The sequence below is a fragment of the Periplaneta americana genome, chromosome 11, assembly GCF_040183065.1.
Source record: "Periplaneta americana isolate PAMFEO1 chromosome 11, P.americana_PAMFEO1_priV1, whole genome shotgun sequence".
NCBI lineage: Eukaryota > Metazoa > Arthropoda > Insecta > Blattodea > Blattidae > Periplaneta > Periplaneta americana.
The window spans coordinates 14,216,785-14,243,037 of NC_091127.1; the positions used below are offsets into that span (position 1 = coordinate 14,216,785).

Genomic DNA, 26,253 nt, shown 5'->3' on the forward strand with positions numbered 1-26,253 from the left:
GCAGTAGAGGAAGCGCAAAGAAAGCTTGCCCATTTGACTGATGCACAGAGAACGATATTCGGTCCTCGTGCCGTCATGCTCGTTACAGGGCTGCTTTGAATCACCTAATGCTGATTACAGGGCGCATTCGAAAGCGCGGTCTTGAGCTGTTCGTATCGTGGAATGTATTGTGCAGGTAGCCAGCGTGTGCGTTACATTTTCTGCGTTTTATCCCTGATATCAGGAGTTTTATATAGTTCAAAGTGTGTTTGTTAAATAACAGAGTTCTGTGTAATATTTATGTACTTAACAATGCCCCCTCTTCCGCTCTAAATTAGAAAGTGCTAATAAAACGTTACACAGTCAAACTAGGGAATTATTTATAACGTTTATAAATTTATGAAAAACGAAACAGGCTCCGCTCGTAACATAAGGAGTAAAAAGGTAAAGGTAAAGGTATCCCCGTAACATGCCATGAAGGCACTTGGGGGGCATGGAGGTAGAGCCCCATGCTTTCCATGACCTCGGCACTAGAATGAGGAAGGAGTATATACAGATTAAAATAAACCGACCGTAGTACCCTAGTTATCGGAACATTTTAATAAAATCACATAATATTAGTCCTTAGTGTTTTATAACAACGTCAAATATCAATTATTACACGATTACATATTTCTTATAACATCTTTGTCATTTCATTCAGTGATTTTATATGTAAAAAAATTCGTGCTCCTGTATTTTCAACAATTACTTATGTCTTATAACATCTTTGTCATTTCATTCAGTGATTTTATATGTAAAAAAATTCGTGCTTCTGTATTTTCAACAATTATATATATGTCTTATAACATCTTTGTCATTTCATTCAGTGATTTTGTATGTAAAAAAATTCGTGCTTCTGTATTTTCAACAATTACATATTTCTTATAACATCTTTGTCATTTCATTCAGTGATTTTATATGTAAAAAAATTCGTGCTTCTGTAGTATTTTCAACAATTGCATATTTCTTATAACATCTTTGTCATTTCATTCAGTGATTTTATATGTAAAAAAATTCGTGCTTCTGTAGTATTTTCAACAATTGCATATTTCTTATAACATCTTTGTCATTTCATTCAGTGATTTTATATGTAAAAAAAATTCGTGCATCTGTATTTTCAACAATGTTATGTTATTAGTTACTCTGCAACAAGGTTTACGTTATGTTACACGTGCTATGATAAATCTCACTCAAAACATCAAGCCAGCAGACGACTGAGAACAGTTGACAGTTTACCAATCTAATCAAAGCGAGGTCGAGTGCACCCGAACGTTTCCGAAAGTTCGCGCAGCTTTCCGTGGCAAGCTCTTCTTGCGTCTACTCTACTAATTGACATATAACATTGTGCATAAATTGAAAATAAATACCAATTAAATGAGTATCAGTTAAGAAAGACCAGCTGACTGAGCCTTGTGAAACTCTTGTGCAGATTCTGGAGTTGACTCTGCTGATCGCAGACTACATGAACGCGCTCGGACATGGTCTTCCTGGAACGCCACAGATGGGCACACTGACACGCAACGGGTCACACCGCTCACTGCAGCGTAGCCGGCAGCCAATGGTGGCAGGAGGTACGGGCTTCAGCACGCTGAGCTCGGCTGCAGCGGGCCACTGTGGGACGCTCGGGTCCTCGAGCCAGGCGCCTCAGCAGCCGGACCTCCTCAAGTCCACTCCCGACCACGCCCAGTCCGACGTGCGTCTGCACAGAACTGACTCGAAAAAGAGGACTCATCTTGACAACGGTGTAGCGTGATGCAGTGCCAGCAGACAAGTATGTGTGACGTGTAGTGTGATCGCGCGCATGGAATAATACTACTATATTTTCTTACTGTGTAAAATTTTAAGGCTACATTATTACAGTATTAAAATTAAAACATTTAACTCTTAGTAATACTAAAATGCAAATGTTAGGTTAAGGTTGCCTTGTTTGAAGAATACTGAATGTCGTATTATGAATTAATGCTGAAGGGCGTCATTAAGAAAATCACACTGTTTCTCAGAACACATACCTGGAGTTTAAAGAATCAAATTTTCATTATATTCATTCTTGCGTACAAATTTCTAGTTTTGTTTCTTAGATCGAGTAAATTGCCATATCGCATAGTTATTTCCATACATATTCAAATAGTTCACGAATTTTTTCCCCTCTTGAATTGAGTGTTTCAGTGAGATAGTGAACTGATGCAAGATCGTAAAGAAAAATATTGACTTTTATTTTATTACACATAATTATCACATTACTTTTATTGTTACAAATGTTTTCACTTTAAAATATTTGTAACACACATAAAATAGTTACAATATAATCCACTTCCAAGAGTTGAACTCTGGTCCTCTTTCGTTCTCACTTTTATGAGGATCATGATTCAACACTAGATAATTACAAGTGGCAAGGCTCCTTGATCATGTGGTGAACATGATGCAAGATCATAATTAAGACAACGTAGGACAACCATTCAGTCCTGGTGTGAGTTGTATAAATCTCCATTTCGCCCTAGGGATTTCAACATGGCTCTGCTTTATTGTAATTGGAAACGCTACTATTTAAGCCACAATAGAGGACAAAAATTATTCAATATCATGTTACCAGGAAGCAAGTTCTTTTTAATAGATCTATGACGGACATAATATAATTAGCTTACTTCCTCACTGAAAGACATAGCAACAGTTCAAAATTGAAATGCGCAATTAATTTGTACGTGAAAGTTGGCAACATTATTTGCTTTTTAGTTTGTTTTATGTTCTGTTGATAAACCTGAAGTGCGCCTTTTTTAAGATATACATTGTAACCAACTTATTCATTGCTGAACTTTGCTTCTGATTCAGAAGATGTAATGTAAATTAATCTGAATGTGTTTTGTGACACTAATATCGTGTCATAGAACGCAAACTACTTATTGTAGCCTATCAATATTTTTGGGGTTTTCTATGGAGCTGAAAGTTTCTAGTGCAAAGAAAATGTAATTAGAGACTTTCATTTTTATCCTGGGTTGCTTCGAAGTTATGCAAGTCATACCAAGGAATGAGATTAGGCCTTGTGTTTTAAAAATGCACTTCTCAGAGCCATTCTAAAGTTTCCATCGAAGAATCCTGTGGTGCTTAATAAAATATTCGGTACTAGATAATTTATTAATTTCAAAATTATTGGCATTTATGTTCACAGTATTCAATATATTGATTTTTCTTTTGTCTTAAATTTGAATAGTAAAAAACTGTAAATAATTCACGCCAGTTTCGTTTTTTTTAATATGTACAGCATAATACGGAATTTTAAAATTGTATTTATATCTACTGCACCACAATTGTATGATGTAATGGCAGCTTTATTCCACTCTTCGCTCAGAAGTTATCTGATGTAGCAAACAGTAATATGTTACAAGACTCTAGTGATGTATTTTACACACATATGACTTCCATTACCACATTTAAAAAATCGCATGAAGAAAGACCCGAAACAATGCCATAATGCTTTCGAACATTACTTGCAATGCAAAAATTTTTTATGCATCTAAAATGTGTCAATTCCATTTTATGTAATTATTTCCAACGGTTTCATTTTACTTCTTACAAGTTGAATCCAAATGGTTGAGGCTTGTAGTCCGTAGCCTAAATGAGTTTATAAGGAAATTGATAGAACTTCATATTTAGGAAAGTCATTAATAATTTTATTTATTTAATCAGTAACATGTAAACATTTCCTTGTTGCGTCATCCTTTGTTGGTTTCCTCATTCAGGTTGGCAAAGAATGTTGGCATGCCATTACAACTATCTTCCAGTCCTCAAACTCAAGGTGAAAAATAATTTTTCTTTCTCGGTAGCTAGTGAGGAAGCTTGGTAGGTAAATGATATTCTCAGTTTATTTCGTTTTACGGCCCCTTTACAGCCATCTTTTATACAAGACAGTTTTTCATCACTTTCCGTTTGGGTGCTTCAATTGTTACCACTGTTTTTATAAGTGTTATTTTTTAAGTTAGTATTTTTACGTGATTGCATTCTCTTCATTGTGGTGTGTAGTTAGATATACAAGTATCTTTGACAATGAGAACTCAGCATGTGTTCTTCATTAACATTACTACCCCAATCTCAACTGCACATGCAGAAGATTTTATTAAAGAATCTAGTGGAGATTTAGAGATTTCATGTTTTTTTCCCCTACAGAATTTCTACGTTCTTCTTCTGCCTTATACCTGCTTTTGGTTAAGGCTGGTTCACAATAAACCGGGAACGAGAAGCAGAGGACGTGAATGTGAAAATTTTTGATTCACAATAAACCGAAAACGTAAACGACTATGCATATCGACATGCATGTCAATAACGATATGTAAAGTCGATATTACGTATTCTGATGTTATTTGTGTATAATTGACCAATGGCGTTCTCTCATGAGTACAAGGCAGCTAACATAAACACAGGTTAACCAACTTCGAAATTTCAACTGAAACATTTCATTACGTACGGTACTATAAATATGTCCATGCATCTTTATTATCACAACCTATTTTAAGTCTACCATAACGTAAAATAATTAGAGAAGAAACATTTGTAATAGAACAAAAATGAACACAACAGTAGTTATTGAATTGAAGCATGAATATGTAGTGTGTAATACGACAAATACAGTAATAAAATATGATTCGCTTCCGATCGGTGTTCAAAGACGCAGCTATTGAAAGCCACGTATTGTCCTTCATTTTCTCATCTTTATACGAGGCGCACCGCTTATCGTAAACATTAGGATTTTCCTCAACACTCAATATTAGAATCTCATCAAATAAAACTTGCTCCATGATGCACAGCACAAAACAAAATAATGCATAGGTTATGTCACGGTCTTCTTGCTACAAAATATACGACGACAAAATAGCTTTTAGATGGCAATAGAATGAATCTAGTGGGCTGTGATCGGAATTGTGAATGCCAAAGTTGAAACTTGGCCAACTCTCCGTTCCCGATCCCGGGCTCTGGCAAGCTTTTCATTAATTGTGAATGCTCACATTTAAATGTACACATTTTAATAATTTTACCGTTTTCGTTTTCGTTCCGATTCTCGTTTCTGGTTTATTGTGAACCAGCCTTTACACTTAAATTCGAAATGAATACTGGATATTTATTTCAGTACATTTATTTTCCTCATAGATTTCACTACTTTTTCAAAGTACCAGTACTTCTGTTTTTAGTAAGAATTAAGCTTTTATATGTCGACCAGTTAATTGGAATTGAAGGTTATAATAATCCGAATAAAAAAGTGACCTTGTTCTTCTCGCCATCAGATAAATTTTAGACTATCACTAAACAGTTTAACGGCAAAGTAATATATGTAAAACATTTTCTTGCTGAATTTGGTTTTTTTTTAAGGGAACAGAAAGTCATTGTGTTACAGTATAATAGTGTTTCTCACTCATCTTGGTAAAAATATTGTCTTCATTTTTCATTTAAAGTCGGCCTCATTTCTTACATGTTATTGCAGCCTTTCAATGTTGACATTCATTTTGCAATGTGCAATATAACTTTTAAGTAAGATATAATTATCGTGGTCTATAAGATTTCTTAGTTTGAAAAAGACGATGTGCAACAAAATATGAATAAAAGGTTCAGTATTTCTGTATTTCACATAATACGTATTACAGACATACAATTAATATCATACTCATGGGAAATTCATGGAATGCCTGGAAAGGAAAGATCACATTTCCAAAAATTAACACAGTCAAAACTGAAATTGAAGTTAGAGATTCGTGTTTTATTTTTTAGTATAAAATCTGAAAGTTTCGCTTAATGCAGTTTGACACGTCTTAACTGTCAACTTATTCATGTCTAGGATTACCAACTTTTTTTAAGAAAATACGGGAGGCTAAGGAATCGACAAAATTCACATAGAGAATTGGTAAATTATTCCCTTCAGTTACCAAGAAACAACTTTATTCTACACTTAGAAGCCAGGCTCAAATTAAGAGTATTTTGAGACAGATTTTGTCTCGTGTAATAGTTTAAATCGACTGCAGTTTGCAGCTCTGACTTGATTAGACATGTCTGTTCCTGTGTCGAACATCTGTCCAATTATTGTTCATGATATAAAACATCTTCTTTGTATGAGCGTTACTATTGGATATCCTTAGAACAAAACTAGCCGTGTTTCCAAATTTGTAACATTAATATTGTTTCATTTTAAACAGGTGAGCACTAAAACCAATTACTGGCAAACATTACCTTCTACAAAGACTGCATATTATAATGCATCTCTTGAACAACAAACTTCATCATGTAAATAATCATCATTCACAGCAAAATAAAAAATTTAGAATAACGATTTTTACATTATGCAAAAATAAGGGAGCAAAAAATGGTAGCCAGGAGACTGTTAAAAATTACAGGCAAATACGGGAGATCCCGGGAAATATGGGAGGGTTGGCAACCCTATTCATATCTGATCCGTTGATTTAATGTCACGGAGGTTAATAATTGTATTCACAACACTGAAATCTTGTTGGTCACTGTATCTGGCCATGACAAGTTGATATGTGACAATATTTGTTTAAAGCAGTTTCACAGAGAACAAAATTTTCCGAATGTCAATCACATATCAGTCACAAAAATGGTACAGTTTCGTCGTTATTCATTTTAGAAATGTAGACAATTTTGTTGAGACATCTTCATTATGGCACATCCAATAAAGATAAGGAAATCATTTCAGAGATTGAAATTTATTGTTTGACATTCTGATCACAATATTTCGTTGCATTCTACAAATTGTTCCCCAATTAAGATTGCAACATCTTTAGCAAATAAAAATGATTTTCTATTAAAAAGTCTCACTGCAGTGATTGAAATATACTAACTTGAGTCCGTTTGAAATATTGAATAATGTAGCTTCCACAAGTTTTTAAGCTGTATTGATATGTCAGAATGTGTACAGATTTTTCTTGTAGTTTCTATCTGGTGAAACTTCACAATTTTTTTTTTCCTGCTGTTGGTATAGGTGGCCAGTGAGAAAGTTTTCATCTGTGTAAGTTTTGTTTACTATTTAAGTTTCCCAAATTAAAATTAGACGTTCTAGATACAAAACTTCACGAGCTTTTATACATTTTATAACCAAAAAGCTAGAATCTAGTGGTCGTAAAATGCACGACTATAATAAATAAGTCAGAAATACATAAAATTTTAACTTTAATGCCCAAGAAAAAAGTTATTTGAGGCACTGGTTTATGGTTTATTAGATGAGTAACATATAACAATATCACTTCAGCAAATATTAACAAAATTTTTTCAACAATCGAAACTGAAAATCATGAGGCTATTGGCGCCAATTTTTTTGGTTAGAAAGGACCTGCCTTTTTCCTCTTTCTCTCCTTTCGTCCCCTTTTTTTTTGTGTATTACGTCCTTCTTCTCGCACATCCACAGTTTTGGATATATGTATAATTTCTTCATCTATATCTTGTATTAGACTAATGAACATGCTAGACGGATTTTTAATTTTACTTTTTACAAGAAACTCTTGTTTTCAAGTCATGTTCTGATTGACAGAGACTGTACACTTCCTTATAGTTTCCCTCAAGCTGTTTCCTAGGTTTGAGACAGCCCCACTATGATTGTGTATAAAGCATGAGACAATCCTCAAAGTTGTGAATGGTAACAGTGTTCTCTGTGGTAAATATTTCAGTTTTAGGAATGTAGTATGGCTACTGAAGTAATTCTCTGGTGCTTCCCTTGAACATGTGAATGTAGACACCAAGTCAAATGTGAACCTAGTTAAATACTGTAATGTTGTGATTCCCCTTTCAGTTTCGTATTGGAACTCATTTTCTTTTATCACCAACATGAATATTTTGTATAATTAGTTCTGCCAGTATGTTCTCAAGCATGCTCACCATAAAATAAATTTAATTCCTTTCGACAGCTGATTTTCAAAGAGTAATAAAGTTTACTAACACACAGTAAACATGGAGACACAAAATTAAGCTCAGAATGAACTCAGATGCACATTGCCATCTATTAAATAGAATTCACCTTCATTTTGCTTTTCTACAAAATGAAGAATTAATATATTGAAAACCATTACTGATTGTCACGAACATATTTCATGGATATTTCACTATTATATCACGAAGAAAGTTTCCCAATGGATGATACTTTGATTCAGTCAATCATCCGTCTCAATAAGTTTGTAATACTCTGAAACTGTAAATCATTTTTTCTTCCTTGACACTGTCTTCAGTGCTCCATGTGAGGTGGATCTGTAGAATAGCAATGATGATGATTAATGAAGCAATTGGTGGAATGTCAGCAGGGGTAAAGGAAGTATTCCGCGAAAACTTATTTCACTCACCGTGTTTGTCCATGACACATGCGTTGTATCATGATGTACGAATTCATTGTTTCAAAGCAATGGTTACTTGCACATAAGGGTCACTTGTCTGGGCTCTCAAATAGCCTTTGTAACTAATTTCATTTTTTTAAGAGAAAACATTGTTTTACAGGCACATCATGGCATAACAGTCGGAATTTTTTACGTTATGAGATAATTCTTGCTGCACAAAATCAAGAATTAAATGGATTATGATTATTTAAGATGTCGCCATAATTGATTTTGATACATAGGCCTTTTTTCTTAATTCTTTGAAAATAAGATGTTTATATTTGCCATTATATTTACAGCTAAAAAGTAAAGTGTCTGTGTATAACGCCATTGAAATGTGAAGAAGGCGAGGATATAGAAGTACTATCCCTGCTTTGTGGGCTTTGGCATTAGGAGGACGTGATGTAAGCAGTATGTTGCTCTGACCACAGTCTAGTATATACAGTCACGAAGCTCAATACATAATAAATATGCATCCATAGATAGTTGCTAACCACTAGGATTGCTACTATCGCCTCATCACAGACAATGCGAAATAATACTGGCACAGTCTGTTGTTCCTAGTACCCTCAACAACTCAAGCTTCATGACTGAAGGCTGTACTAGACTGAGTTCTGACTCTCTGTTAATCCCGATAATGATATGAAACTCAATTTTATAGAAGGATGATGAACTTTGATGCCATTTTGAAAGTGTAACTGTTATTTATGTTAGTGAATGGTTTCTGTGACAGTAAACCTGGATTGTGTCACAGTTTTAGAAATAGTACATAACCTCAAAATAAATAGATAAAAAAATGAAGTATTATGAACATATTATTTGAAACAATTATAATTATTTTATGCTCCTTGATAAAATAAAGCTAGGTATGGAATTAGCACTTCATATTATAAACACATTTGTTTCAAGTTTAAACACAAATATGTGGAAATGAGAATTTTCAAGTGCTCTATTTCTGATTCTTTATGTAGCTGCAAATTGCTTTAGAAATTCAGTCATCCACCTCCCTGCCCTTAATGATTCGGTGCAACAGCCAAGAAACTTATATGACGTCCCACCTTTCTTTGTGTGGTTTGACATACTGTCTTTCATTATGAAGAAATGACAGAGTTTTAGAGCTTCCGAACTGTAAGCATTGGGGAAGATGTTGGGCTGAAGGGATATGACCAGGGCCGGGTATTTATGGAGATCGCGAAAATCACGACATACTAGATATACAATAGATTTCAATAATCTTTACGAATTAAGTTATTCTGATAAATAATATGCGGATAAAACAATCGCAAAATGGAGTTCTAATAGCGAAATACGAACACATTCGCGAATTATTATTATTATTATTATTATTATTATTATTATTATTATTATTATTATTATTATTATTATTATTATTATTGCATCGTTTTATAGTGAATTTCATATTCTGAGCTCTTTTTTTTTTTCGTTTTTTTTTTTCACTTGAATTTGTTATACGGTATATCCAAGTAGCCTACATTATATGGTATTCCAGGTGTTTTGATTACATTAGTGAACTCAAAAGACGGAGAATTCAACATTTCACTAATAATTTGAAAGTATTAATTTGAGGGCTGCAAGTTTCTTTTATTTCTAATGAAAGTGTGTTAAATACCGTTTCAATCCAACAAATATTGTCTATTGGCCATACCACACCTTTACCAGAATCCAACGAACCTTTAATGTTAATTATTTGGAAAGTAATATTCATACTGAATTAATACTCCAATTCCAAAATAATTGTGTTTTCCAAAATTTCCATTAATCTCCGCTATGATTACAAATCAATCTCCGCCGACACCATTATTAAAAAAACACAAATGATAAAATTAATCTCCATAAATATCTGCCCCTGGATATGACAGTAAAGTAAAAATAATATTGCCATTGACCAAAATGTTGTTGTAAGCAGGGGTATCACTAAAAGTATGAATTTGGTGAGGGGTTTCAGAAGGTAGCTCTGGCATTCATTAGAATAATCTTAAATTAAAGGCATTTTTTTTTAATTAACACCCGTTAATGTAAAAAGTTGCATAATATTATGTATTATAAGTGATTTAAAAGTTACTTCGAAACTGTTACCGGTATTTCACTAAAATAAAATTCAATGATACTTTTAAATGCATGAATGTGATACCAGTATTTATCGTGAGTCTGGTACCATTTTGGGAGGTTGGAGGCTTAAAATTTCGGACAGCTTGAAGGTCCAAATAAGGCCTAGTGTCTCCATTGGTTGTAAGGATAGATTTGAGGAATGAGTTCTGAGGTTCAGAGTTTGATGCAGCTAGTTGAATGGGGGATACAGTTAAGTTACTGGAAATTGTACGTATACAAGAAAGGAATTTGTATGGGAGTGGAGATTAAGATTATTTGCTCTATGTGGAAACCAGCAGAGGGAAGATAAACATGATATGGACGGTTGTCGCATTTTAATATTTTTTGTAGGTATATATTCATGTTTAAGCTAAAGATATACAGTATATGTTTTTATACTTTTTTAACTCTTTCTAATTCTCACTGTGTTTTTATCTACTAGTCTGTTTTGTTTGCACTGGTCCCATGTGATACAAATGGTGCAGAAGTTACCATAAGTTGTCAACCATGGCAAACCTTTGAATTTCTGTGTGTCTGTCCAATTCTCTTTCTCGTTCTCTGACTCCATATTGGTGACTACCTATTACAAGGCTCATAAAACAGCGTATTCCGAATCTCACCGGTCTGGTGGCATCAATGACGTCACGTTGCAGCGAAATAAGGAACAAAACTGCTGGAAGGATCGATGGCTGTCATGGCGACTGTACAAGTTGTTGTCTGTGCTACGCTAGCAAAATTTTGCGAAATTTTCGTACTCCCATCTCGTTCAAAGAAAATTTCTTGAACCGGTAGTAATAACTGTTCTGTTGACATGTTCGCTCATAAACCATTAACATATTAGTAATGAAAATTCATTTAGACCGTCTCTGCTTATCTGTATTGTAATTATAATTTATTGATGTCTTACATTAACGTTTTTCGGTATCTCAGTGTACCATCTTCAGATGTATTTATGATACTGAATTTAAATTTAAACCTGGCCGATAGGTACATATGTTGTGGTCTTTGGATAGTGTGTGTGTGTGTGAATATACATACTATACCCATATATGTTTACAGTGGTTACATGGACCATAAAACACTTATATATTATCGATTGTTAAAACAATCAATTAGATCAATTAATAAACTTGTGGTCATTGTTCTATGACGTTATCTAAATACTTAACACTGTGAATTTTATGAATGTTTATCGTGACTTCGTTGGGGTAACTAGTCGTTACCTATTTGATGTGGATTAATTGTACTGTATTGTTGAGTATAAATAAATCTTGAAGATTCTTTGCATTGTTTGTTCGATGATAAACACACATAATATTGGAGCACTTGAAATTTTGAATATTCCATCAAAACTTCCATCAAAGTGTACGTTACGAATATTCAAAATTTCAAGTGCTCCAATATTATGTGTGTTTATCATCGAACAAACAATGCAAAGAATCTTCAAGATTTATTTATACTCGACAATACAGTACAATTAATCCACATCAAATAGGTAACGACTAGTTACCCCAACGAACAGTCACGATAAACATTCATAAAATTCACAGTGTTAAGTATTTAGATAACGTCATAGAACAATGACCACAAGTTTATTAATTGATCTAATTGATTGTTTTAACAATCGATAATATATAAGTGTTTTATGATACATGTAACCACTGTAAACATATATGGGTATAGTATGTATATTCACACACACACACTATCCAAAGACCACAACATATGTACCTATCGGCCAGGTTTAAATTTAAATTTAGTATCATAAATACATCTGAAGATGGTACACTGAGGTACCGAAAACGTTAATGTAAGACATCAATAAATTATAATTGTAATACAGATAAACAGAAACCATTAACATATTGTTTTTGCGTTGTGCTCATTACAAACAATACAGCAGAACTAAAGCAGAACACACCGCCATGACACAACAGTGCACGATGTTATTCGTCTGCTAATTCCCGCCCTATACAAGAACCAATCAGATTCACTGATGGCGGCTGATGGAGACTGCCACCATCTCTGCAAGTTGATGGCACCGGAGCGACACTGGTGGAGCATCAGTGACGTCATTGGTGGAATTCGGAACATCGTGATGCCATCAGATTGCTCACCGGTGACATTCGGAATACGCTCAAAGATGTAGATATTAGAAAGTGTTTTTTTTTTAATTCATTTCTTATTCTGATTTCATAGTTTTTGTTACCACAACACTTGGAAGTGTCAGACATTATTAATGTGCATGAATCTAAATGTATTGTTTTTGTTTTATGCGACTGTTATAGAATGTGTATCATATCATATTTTTATATTTCTTTTTTATACAAGTACTGTATATTGTGTACAATTCTGTTTACCTCTGCCAAAATGATATTATTTAGTTTATAGTTTGAAGCTTGCAACAAGTGAGGAAACAAACAAGCTGCGTGTGAAGTGGTGAACAAGTGTTTGATTTATAAATGCAATACAGCAGACTCGTGGATGTAGTTTCGTATCGTCATGTTACAGGGTCTGTGCCTAAGTGATCATATACTGTAAAAGTCCTACACTTTCAGTTAACGTAGGCACTCACATTTCTCTCTGTATTTTATTTACTAGTCTCCTCGCCATAATTACAGATATGTGTGAAAGCTGCCCTAGTAATAACGTATATGAATTGTTTAATTTCTTACTTTGCTAGTCAACAGGAATATACCATACAGAGAAAGAAAACAGCAGAATCTCAGCTGTTGCTTTGCCTGCTTAGTGAAAGGTGCAATATTGCCGATATTAAATATTTGCCCTAGGTGATTTCTGCATAAACAAGGTGACTCACACTCCTTTTAAGTTAATGCAGCCATTGATTGCTGTTTTGTGTAAAGGAGGACTTTCTTCATAATGAATTAATACTGAACTGAAAGAGTTGTATATGTTTTATATGATGGGAGAAAATATTAGAAGGTTGTGGAGAAGTGTGTATTTTTAAATGTATATCTCTTTTCTCTCACAACTTCGCAGAAGAAGGTGTGGGGCAATTGACTGGCCAGTGAACATACATTGTTCCATTGATTTTCTTCATAATTCATTTTCATTTGAAACAGTAAACCCTTGTCATCATGTACTATGCCACCGAGTTAATTCTGCGTGCAGAAGGAATGTCAACTACTGGATGTTCAGTTCAAAGTGGTCATGGCTCGCTGTATGACGTCATATGGCTAGCCGATGAGCCTAGAGAATTCAATTTTCCTACATTTCCGCAGAGGCATATTACCTATGTGCTAGAGAAGTTGGCTAGCAAGTATGGCGTTCATTCAGAAGAGAACTTACCAATACATACGGTAACGCCGGTAGTGGCAGGAATGTGAACTATTTGAAAACACGTACTGAGGTGAGTTTTTTCTTACTGTCGGGATATGTGGAGAGGGTTAAGACGATTACTTCAGTATTTGTTGACATTAACTTGGACGGTCAACATGGACACGGAGCATTTGATTTGTGTTGTGGAATGTTGCCGTACGCAACCGATGATAACAAATAGCCTGCGTACGACTTGCCCGCGCAAAACACAGTTCGAAAGAGGTTATGATAGCACACAGACAGTACAGACCGCCATCTGTTGCTATGACGTTCAAGTTATACCGTACACATTTTCAAGTTCAGATTGAACGCCATGATTAATAGGCAACTTCTCTGACATAAAAGCTGAAACTCGCTTCAAATCACTGACTCACAACAGTGATGTCATGACACACTTTGAAATGAACACCCAGTATGGCGCTATCAGTGCATGCCCTTTGCACCTCTTTATCCCTTTCCTAGTGTGCCCTAACAGCATCATGAACTCCACTCCACTGGCTGCAGATTTAATTTGGTCGTGTAGTACAGTGTAACACAATTTGCAGCAGTACAGGAATGCGAAATCCTCTTGCTCAGTAGTTACAAAAGCACCTGTCAAAGCCATCCAGAGTTCCAGAGCTGTATTATACTGTAGAAAGTATTGATAGAAAATCTGAAACTTTTCTTCCTTAATTAATGAGACAAAGTATTGGGATTCTCTCTTCTTCTTCTTACTTCAATTTTTTTCCACTTTTCTTCGCTAAAGATTTTGTATGATTTAAAATAAATATTGTTTTGTATGTAGCACTTCAAGAGGTGTTCCCTCAACAGAAATGTGTACATATTATTAAACATGGAGCAAAACACTTAATGGTTTATTTATAAACATTCTATAAAAATGAGAGAAAAATAGAGTTTTGTTGAAAAATGTTAAGTAAAATAATATTGTAATAGAAATGTAGTATATTATTAAACCGAAAAAAAAAATGTTTTGGATTTATAACTTCACATTCTTCTTAAAATACAGAGTGATTCAAAATCTCTGCGAAAAACTCTGAGGGGTGATAGATCTAACAATAAGTAACCATTTTTGTTAAACAACCTATGTCTTTTGACGCGTCGTTTCAAAATTACCGTTGAAAATGTTTTTTCGCGGACATACGTCAATGTATGCGAAGGTGTGCACCCCTGTTTGTTTGTTGAGATGTTTGTAAAAGACGAGAAGGGTTGTTGTTGTTTGTTTACGTTTAATGTTCAATACCTTTTCCTTTCAGTTCAGTGTAATCATCAATTGAGAATGGATGTCTACGCGGTCTTCCACCAATGTTCCGGGGACGAAGAGACCCATCGTCTCGAAGGCGCTGATAAAGTCTAGCAAACATTGTGTGGTGAGGGTGATTTCGTTTTGAAATTGTTGTTGGTACATGTGGAGAGCTCTTCTTCCCTTTCCGTGAGCCTCCCCATAACACATTACCATGTCGGCTAACTGGGGAAAAGCGTAGACATCCATTCTCAATTGATGATTAGACTGAACTGAAAGGAAAAGGTATAATAATAATAATAATAATAATATAATAATAATAATAATAATAATAATAATATAATAATAATAATGATTTATTTTAGCTGGCAGAGTTAAGGCTGTAAGGCCTTCTCTTCCACTCAACCAGCAAAAAGTATATATACATATGCATGAACTTAAAAGAATTCAACAATTTGATTTAGATGAGAGTTACATGTATACAAGAGTTATTTACGAATTAAACAACAAAATACTATGAACTATTAATTAAACGCTGAAATAAACTGTGTAGCAGAATTAAGCTAAAATACATGGAATGTTAATATATTTCAAATAATATTAGATAATAGAAAGAGATTATTACGAGACAATTTTGAAAATACAGCACTATCAGGATGATGTCTAAAGAAAGGAGTAACAATGTAGTCAGTGATAGTTTAAATCAGTATGATTGGAGTGAAATGCTAATAAGGTTATCTTTTAAGCTGTTTTTAAAGGTGTTTATTGTCTTGCAGCCCCTAATACTTTGTGACAAGGAATTCCATTGACGCGAGGTGGATACTGTAAAAGATGATGAATAACAAGATGTTCTATGAAGAGGTATACTTAACGCGCCACAGATAAGTGATCTGGTATTTACGTCGTGGTTAGAGTATAGATAAGAGAAATGAGACGGAAGGTAATTTGGTGTTGAGGTGTGCAGAATTCGAAAGAGTAAAGACAAAGAGTGTAAAGTTCTACGTTCTTTAAGTCGGAGCCACGAGAGACTTGCGAAGGACGGTGATATGCGATCATATCGTCGGATGTTGCACACGTATCTGACGCACATATTCTGAACTCGCTGTAACTTGACTGACAGTTCAGAACTTAGATCACTTAACAAAACGTCACAATAATCGAAATGCGGCTAATCGAAGTGCGGTATTGAACATTAAACATAAACAAACAACAACAATAATCCTTCTCATCTCTTACAAACATCTCAACAAACAAACAGGGGTGCACACATTCGCATACATTGACGTACGCCCGCGCAAAAACATTTTCAATGCTAACTTCGAAATGACGCGTCAAAAGACATGGGTTGTTTAACAAAAAGGGTTCCTTATTGTTAGATCTATCACTCCTCAGAGTTTGTTTTGAATCACTCTGTATATTTGAGCAGAGCTTTGAAATTGTAGCATATGATAATTTATTGAGGATTTAGTGAAAGAAAAATGTAGTCTGTATTATTATGAAAGTAATATATTTTCTCAATACCAAAGACATTTTAAAATGAAAAGCTCACTTTCTGCAGATATACAAAACTCGGAGGGGCGCAGTGGACAGACAAGGGTTTACTGAACTTAGGTACTTGTATAGGCGACATTTAGTTTTATGTATGAACTTAATTATTGATCTGCTCAAAATGGACTCATTTGGCTCTTGCCAAACCTCTACCACCTACGAAGATGATGTAATATTGCAGTGCTTTCATATGTTTTTGTAGTAGTATTATACCTGTAACTTTTGTAGAGTGATTGAATTGAGTGTGTTTTATAAATGCCTCTTTTTCAGCCTCATTGTTCAAAATATCTGTACTTTTTTATTAGTTATACAGGGTTATTCACTTTAAATTCAGTCTACTTGATTTTTCAGTAACTGAATTAAATAAAATGGTCACATTTATAATTTTTATTCATTTGTTTTCTAGATCCTCGCTAACATCATTACTTAATTAATCTGTATTTATCAGTAATGAAGAAAGTGAAGTTGTAATTGTTTAAATGCAAACCAGTTAGTAGATGGAAATCAATTTCTTGTAAAAGAATTATTTTATGTAAGTCATCGTTACATGCGAGTATATTGCTATTTTCCAAGCATTTTCTTACAACTTAAGCCCATATTAATTTTTTATGTCTTGCTTGTCTGTAGAGAGAGATATCATATATATAATTAATTTTGAAGTATTGCCTACTATTGATTTTCCTATAGGTTAGCTTATGTTGCGGTACATCTCACATTTATTTGAATTTATCCTAAATATATTGGCAGTCCTGATATATAATAATTACGAAATTAGAGTACGATTTATCTTTTAGTGTTCTCAAAACTGATATACTACAATATGATATTAAATAATTTAAAACAGTAGACACAAAACATATGGATGTTACATTCACATAATACAGTGAAACCTGTTCAAGACGGAAGTGACATGGTCCTATTTTTTTTTCCGTTGTGGACAAGTTTCCGTATTATTCAGGTGTGACATTAAAATGGAATATTTTGTCATTCATATACATGAAAACAAAATGGCATGCCGCAAACTGCAAGAAGTACAAAATATTCCATTTAACATTAATCACATTAAATCAGCTTTCTGTCGCTTATTCCGTTGGTGAATCATCTTGATTAAAATCTCATTTTCTGTATAAATATTATCGTAACTCACTCATTAGTCATTAAACATTACTAAAGTTTACTAATCTCATTATATTTAATATCCAGCACTATACTCTAATACTGTACTGCATATCACTGCACATTATTAATTAATTGGACTAGAAGCTGTCTATTAGAAGCCTTGAATTCTGGTTTATTTAATTTCTTTCCCAGTTCAATAGCTTGCTTTGCAGGATAGATCCAGAAATTGGCTTGTTCTTTGAAAGGTCACGAAGATTCACTCTCACAACAGTTAATTTATTTCCACATAAAGAGTTGCTTTCTGGTTCCTTTTGTGTCACCAATATTGGCCGCACGCCACTCACTCATTATGATCTTTATTTTTTTAAGTGTCAGACCTGAGTTTTCCACAACTGTACTTCAATATTATTTCACATAGACTTTGTTTCTAATTTTCCTTTATCTCGATAACTTTTACTTCATCACTTAATGTTAATGCTACATTTTATGCAACTTTTTTTTTTACCATGAAATCACTACATTTGCGCTCTATTTAGCTGCGACAGTACACGGGTGTGAAGCATTGAAAATCTCTGAAGGGACTCGTCTGCCTAGTGAACAGGGTAATAAAATTTATGACCGACAGGGCAACACACCCTCGTACCCTCTAAAATTTTGCAAAGAAAACATGTTTTTATCTTAGTGACCTACATATTTAGTATATTCCTTGAAATTACACGCTGTTTGAAAAAATAGTTACAAAATATAGTGTGTCCAAAATATTATTTCCGATTTGATCAGTAGCAGACAGTTTCCATTTCCGCGTTGGACAGTTTCCGTTTTATTCAGAAAAAATTACACATGATACATACAAATTTCGGCAGGACCAATAAATTGTTGTCCACACCTGTGGAGTAACGGTCAGAGCGTCTGGCCGCGAAACCAGGTGGCCCGGGTTCGAGTCCCGGTCGGGGCAAGTTATCTGGTTGAGGTTTTTTCCGGGGTTTTCCCTCAACCCAAATGAGCAAATGCTGGGTAACTTTCGGTGCTGGACCCCGGACTCATTTCACCGGCATTATCACCTTCATATCATTCAGACGCTATATAACCTGGATGTTGATACAGCGTCGTAAGAAACCCAATAAAAAAAATTATAAGAAATAAATTGTTCCGAAATAGACAGGATTCCGGATTATTCAGGTTCCAATTTGAACAGGTTTCACTGTATAAGCTTACTATTTAAAATTCGTCTCGTAGCATTCCTATAACTTAAATTTGACAAATTATTTTCAGACATACATTCCATTATTTTATCACAAAAACATATACTCAACATCGGTATAACTTTAATTAGGAATAATGTTTACTTTTGTTTTCATATAGGCCTAATGTAAAATTTAAACCATAAAACAGATTCGCAAAATAGAGCATTAAAACAATTACAATGTTTAAGAATTACTGAGACTATACTTGCAAAATAATGAGAAAAATTGTTATTTTCTTATTTGTCTCAACATGTTTCCAATGCTGTTATGCTTATAATGCTGTCTCATAGGCTGCATGGTTTTTTTTTTGTTTGTTTTCCCATTTATAAAGATTTCGACTACCTATCTTAAAACCTCCTTTGATCTGTTACTGTCAAATAACAATAAGATAAATGGATAACCCTGTATAATATTCTTTGCTGTTACAATTTTTATCATTGTCAAGCTGAAGCTAACAACTGAAAAAGCAAACTCAGTCTATCTGGTCAAGCACTTTACCATGAGAGTACTCATTAAATATAAAATCCATATTACTATTATGCAATGAATATCGTGTTTTGTATTGTCCAAGGACTTGAAAAAAATCTCCATGAGAGGGATCTTTCCTTTACAAATCAGCATTGAGCAAAATTGTTCAGTTGAAAGTGATATACCACCTTTACTACAACTGTAAAATGTATCCAGAGCTCATAGAAATATATGACGAAGTAAGAAGTGAAGATGCTTCCACTATATTTTTTGCTTCTATAGATTGACCACTACCAAAAGTTTTCTGGGCAGCTCAGTGTTGCAATTAGTGTAAGAAATGCATAATTAGGAAGCTATATAAAGTGAACATTTTAAATTTCACTTCCTTTAAATATTCTTCACATAATTTGTTTAGATTTTTTCCTTTCTGTTTTATAATAGGCAACACAAAAGGGCAAATTTAGTCACTGTATATTCAGGAAAACTTACTCATTAATTGTACGAAAATAATCTCAGAGTAGGCTGATAGTTAGTAAGAATGCATAACATTTTCAAACATAGTACTTTAGCATGACTCTTAAATTTTGTGACATATTTTTGTGAAGAATCAATAGTATGTAGAAGTTGTTCTTTTGTAATTAAATGATTATAAACTTTAGTTTATGCCTGTGTAAATTTTGCTTGAATAGTCAGCGTTCAGATGATATATTTCCCTGCACTAAGACAACTGAGCATTGCAGAATACAAAAGCACAGTTTTCAAGCGGTGAACATCACTCAGAGAGTCTTGGGAGTTATTGTAAGTACAGTAAAACCCCAATAAGACGCTGTTCAAGGGACCGGGTGTAAACCGTGTATTAACCGGGACCGCGTATTAGGCGGGTATACTAATTTTGACTTATATACAGCATCTATTAGCATTTTTCTTTATTGAAATATATGATTCATGAAAGGTAATATAGTATTACTCCATTATGTAATTACTGTACTGTACGTCAAAGACATTTACAATATGTACTGTACTTAATTCTTTCGAAAGAAAATTTATAGTTGTTTGCTGTGTGCATATTCTCCAAGTTCTCATTTTTATCACACTTCATTTTCCTGCTATTACATCCTCTCGACATCGCAGCTGTAGTGATTGAGTTGCGATATTTTATTATCGTTCTTAATATCGATGATGGGATTCCTAATGAATCAGGGAGTTGTTTCTGAGTAAGAGTACTGTTCTAATCGTACTTTCGTAAGATTTACAATTTTTCCGACACAGAAAGTTCTTTTCATTTAACACTCATTATAATCACATTCACAGACACTCCAATACATTAAAGGACAACAAACTGCCCAGCAAAAATTTCCAGAATTTTATTACGACCAAATGAGGAATGCTGTTTGAGAGAGAGGGTTAGCAAGAGGGTGAGGTATTGTAACTGTATGTAGGCTTTAAGCACGCAGGTAAAGAGTCGAATAAGAGAGCATAACAAGAGGGTGGGGTATACTAAGTTATGAAGTATGAAGGTTTAAATGCGCAGGTAAAGGGTCGAATACCAATATTTTTCAGGTTAATGGCACCAGTCAGTTCAGTGACCAAGATGTTTCATTGCTGTTACAGTACATTGCTGAAAATTACATCGAAAATATTCCACAAAAACAGTGTATTATGCGGGACTTGAGCACAACAAACGGGGTATTTTATAAAGGCGTTATATATGAACTGTGCAGGGACCGGACAAAAAAAGCGTATTACACGGGATAGCGTGATAAACGGGCGCGTCTTATCGAGGTTTTACTGTATATTGAATATTATGTTCAAATGGTCCAACTCTTCCCTTCAGTTAAACCCAGAGAAAAAGTTTGATGTCAGATCTGGTGATCTCAGTGGTCACAAGTTCCTGCAGATGATACAGTAGTCAAACTTTGGATCAGCACCATGGACTCCTGTGACGTATGACAAGTGGCACTGTCCTGTTGAAGGTACCCTTGACGCAGCTCAGTAGCATCCAGCTGCTCAACGAATTTCATGAAAATGCGTCGGTACTGTATGGTTTTCACGTTCTGTAGAAAAATTTGGACCCACTATTCTCACTGCTGATATTGCATGTCAAACTTCTACTTTCAATGGATATGTAGATACTTCATTGAATGGCATGCAGATGTTGTGCAGCCAAAATGGTTGTGTTCTAGCTACACAAGTGAAACTATGCTTCGTCTATGAACCATGTAATGGACAGTACGCCATGACAAGATGTCTACTGGTCATGAAAGTCATGAAAAAGTAATAAAATTGAATGGGTGGTCATGAATTTTTTTTATGTCATCACCTGAATGAAGACAAGTTAAACTTTTGAAAGTAGATATTGTTTTATTGATAGTTGCACAATATTTTTATGCCATACTATAATTGTCTCCAATGATGAAAAATGTATTTTGACTGAGGAGACTCAAAACTGAATTCGTGGTCGTGTTTGATGTTTCATGATGAGTGGTGAAGAAATCTGATGAAGATGAAGCAGCCAACCATAAAAAGAGAATAGTTCAAGAAATAAAAGAAAGCTTACAAACAGGGCAAAAGAAGAAGCAGAAGTTTTAGATGTTGAGATTTCAAATTTAACTAAGATACTTAAGCATTGAGTCTTTTACTGTGAAATTTAACATTCTTCATACATTTTATACTTTAATAGTTTTTATATTGCCTAAATGAAACTTGTAACTTCTTACAGCATTACCATGTTAAAAGAATTTCTATCTTAATAGATGTAATGATAAATATATCTAAAAATAGCTACCCCCCCATCCTAGATGAGAGTTGAATGTTTTTATTTCTTTAAACACACAGAATTTGATGAATGGCATAGTGCAAGTCATACATAATTACATTATTCATATTACAAGCAAGTTTAGTGACATAAGAATTACATTCAGCTTTCATCTCAACTGGTTTTCAGGTAGGGGCTCATTAAAAAAAAAAACCCCCTTTGTCACTGTGCCACGCACATTGCTGAGAGGTCAATGAATGTAACTATAATCCATGTTGAATCTTTCGTACACTGCTTTTAACACTTGATTATAAATAATGGATTAAATGGTGATCTTACTCGTGTTAATTATGTAAGCATGTGCGGCCTACAGCTGTTTCGGTGCTATTCGACACCATCCTCAGAGCCTACTAGATCTCAGCGCTATCTCAACTTCACTGCCTGTTGTGTGGATGCGTTCATGTGACGAAGAGTTGTGTCAAATAGTGTGTGTGTTCTGAAATTGATCTGTGTGTTGAGAATTTGACTGGTATGTGTTTTAGTGTGTCTGTAACAACCCAAAAACCAAAAACTCAACACACTAGAACAATATGAAATATACAGACACACTAAAACACACCCCAGTCAAATTCTCAACACACAGATCAATTTCAGAACACACACACTATTTGACACAACTCTTCATCACACGAACGGACCCACACAACAGGCAGCGAAGTTGAGATAGCGCCGAGATCTAGTAGGCTCTGAGGATGGTGTCAAATGGCACCGAAACAGCTGTAAGCCACACATGCTTACATAATTAACATGAGTAATATCGCCATTTAATCAATTATTTGAATGTAACTAAAGAAGTAATGGAAAATTCATGAAAAAGTCATGAATTTGATCCATTGGAAATCAGTAGACACCCTGCATGATTTTGGACAGTGGTCGTCTGGAACCAAATGAACTGCTGGTCATGTGCAGCTGACACATCGAGTACGAGCACCCAGTCTCCTATAACAGACGTTTTAATGACTTATAGGGTGGGTGACTGCTGCAGCTGATGTCCACAGGAACTTCCAGCAGTGTAGAATGATGCTTGCCAGTTTCATTCACAAGATGTCCAGTTGCTTCCAACTTGCGTACAAATGCCAGTATTGTGTTCCTATCTGGACGATCGTGAACACCAAATTCCCTCAGGTATATTACTGAGTTTGTTATCAACTAGTTTTTCACAAAGAACAGTCGTTGCTGTAGTGTGTATTGCATCTTTAATGACAATGACTCGATTGTTATCGCACGTGAAACAACAATGAATATGAAACACGACATGTTTTTATAGCCTGACTGTTATCCTAGAAGAATACGGTACCTGTAACTTTTAAATCTCTACATTTCCCACTTACGTTCATTGTATTTAAATTTCTCAAGCAAAAATTTCAAGTGTTTATATGTTTTCTTTAGATGGGCTGAATGAGCAGTTGAAACCAATACATATTTTATCTCGTTACACAAGAGGACATCTTTTAGGCTAACTTTAGATAAGTCTGTAAACAATCTCCATGTGGAACATAATTCAGAGGCTCCCAAGACAGTAACCAAATCAGGAATGTCATGGAAATACAAAAGTGCGCCATCCAGAGAAAAATATAAAACAATTTCTTATTCACGATGTCTGTCAAGCTCAGAAATGAATGAAAATGCATGTACTTATGATTTTATTATGGAATAATTTAATATCGGCAACAATACATGATAAATTAGTGTGGTGTTGTAAACGTATGAGTAATTAATGACTTGTACAATTTTATTAAAATTTGTAAGAGGGAACGTGAAATGTAAAACAATGCAATGATTGGTAATTAATAGGAAAAAAATTAATTTTATTTTTGAATTCAGCATGTCGAAATTAATGAAAGAGACAATATCAACAAATTTTTCTTAGTAGGTTATTTTACGAAGCTTTATCAACATCTTAGGTTATTTAGCATCTGAATGAGATGAAGGTGATAATGCCGGTGAAATGAGTCCGGGGTCCAACACCGAAAGTTACCCAGCATTTGCTCATATTGGGTTGAGGGAAAACCCCGGAAAAAACCTCAACCAGGTAACTTGCCCCAACCGGGAATCGAACCCGGGCCACCTGGTCTCGCGGCTAGACGCGCTAACCGTTACTCCACAGGTGTGGACAATATCAACAAAATTACATGATAATTTAGTACCATGAACTTAATTACAAGGGTCATTTCATAAATAATGCACAGGTTGGTAGAGCTGTGAAGTGGATGACGCAGCACCAACGAAAATTACTTCAATTGCAGTTGAAGTCTCAAGGAAGAAGAATGCATGTTGATTTCGTCTATAGTATACTCTGTGATTAGGTAATGAGAGCTAGAAATGGAACCTACATGTGTCTCGGGTATTGTGGCGGTTGAGATCAAAGATCGTACATTAAGATCGAATCTTTATGTGGCAAAAACTCGTTTGACAGTTATATACCTTTCTTACACTCCTTGAAGATGAAATCGGAGGTTGTGATAGTTGCGTTATCTTAAGGGGACACTAAACTATATTTTGGAACTTTTTTCCTATTTGACCAATCTTTTTCAAATTTGGAGAAAAGGTTTAACATACACATGGAAAGTAACATGCAAAATCTCAGCTCATTAGATCCAATACTTTTCAAAATAAAAAATATTTCAATTTTTAATCAATCATTAATTGAAATATCACTTTTAATTATCATTTTTTATTTTTTGGCTTTGTGCATTTGACTGTGACTTCTCAATGAATAGGGGAAGAATTCTGCGCATTGATTTAGTTCTGTCACGTAAATTAGTGTAGAAATTTAATTTTTTATTTCTATGACACTTTTTCTGCAATTTTTTAAGTTGAGTGTCCCCTTAAGCAAATCCTCTGTCATTCAGCTTTTCCTTTGAGGTTAAAACAAAATTATTTCGTGGGTGTGGAAAGTGTGAATGAAGAACAAGAAAAGAGACATTACAGACGGAACATGAAACAAAATTACAGGTAGGCCTGTATGTGTGTATTATTGTGTTTTGGGAGAATCAGCTCTCTTCATGTGGAGAGAGATAGTTTGGTGGTTGCAAAGGTGCAAAAATAGAATAGGGAAAGAACAAGCCGAAGTGCTGATATAAATGGTTACGTGCTTTGTGAAGAAATTGAGGCACTGAAGCCATTTCTCCCAGCAGAGATTAAAAACTCCCATGAAAATTCTTCACTTCCTCGCTTGCAATAATAGGTCTACTCCTTTTCCAAATTTATTAAATTTATGCCCTTCAGGATTTCCTGACACTCCCAGTGACTATGGCAGGGTTGCAGAACTGGGGAAGAGAGGGGTAGAAGCATAGGGAAAGAGTTTGTTTCTCCGTTCACAAGGACGTTTCTGTGACGTTAGGCAAGCACACTGAATACACATCTCTTCTCCCCCTACCCTACAATGACGCGAAGGTTGAAGAGAAGGGATGAGTTACGTGTTTCGGGATGTGACGTGTGCTACAATTGCAGCACAGTTTTGCATCCCTGGCCTATGGCATCAGAGGAGAGGAGTTTTTACAAGTTTAAACTGATCAAAATGTATTTCAGATCAACAATGTAATAAGAACATTTAAATAGTTTGGCAATAAGCCCATTCCATGTCGTTGCGGTCTAAGGCATCCTGCCTAGGACTCGCGTTACGGAATGCGCGTTGGTTCGAGTCCTCATGGAGGAAAAAATTTTCTCATGACATTTCGGCCAGTGTATGGGACTGGTGCTCACCCAGCATCTTGATGTACTTGGGGAGCTACGATAGATAGCGAAATCCGGTCGCGAAAGCCAGTTTTATGCAATCTTAACATTAGGCAGCTACCTACAGTAGGTGGTCTAGGTATGATGGACTCACGACAGGAAGAAATTTGTCTGTGAGGTCAAACTGTGCATGCGTGGACTTCTCAAGCAGTGCCAGCGTCATCCTTAGTAGAATTTATTTTCGCGTGCACATTCTAGATCAAACTAGGAAGTTCAATTCGTACTCCGGTTACACATTTTGCATATTATATGAAAATTGAA

At 34.8% G+C, this 26,253-nt stretch overlaps 1 protein-coding gene across 1 annotated transcript in view; it reads left to right on the plus strand.

The window, feature by feature from the left end:
- LOC138708825 (uncharacterized protein CG43867) overlaps positions 1–20,105 on the plus strand; it is a 414,444-nt gene extending 394,339 nt beyond the window's left edge. Inside the window, exon 25 of the mRNA XM_069839027.1 lies at positions 1,451–20,105. Coding sequence (XP_069695128.1) covers positions 1,451–1,774 — 324 coding nt within the window. The 3' untranslated portion in view covers positions 1,775–20,105. The remainder of the gene's footprint in view (positions 1–1,450) is intronic.
- The last annotated feature ends 6,148 nt before the right edge of the window (positions 20,106–26,253 follow it).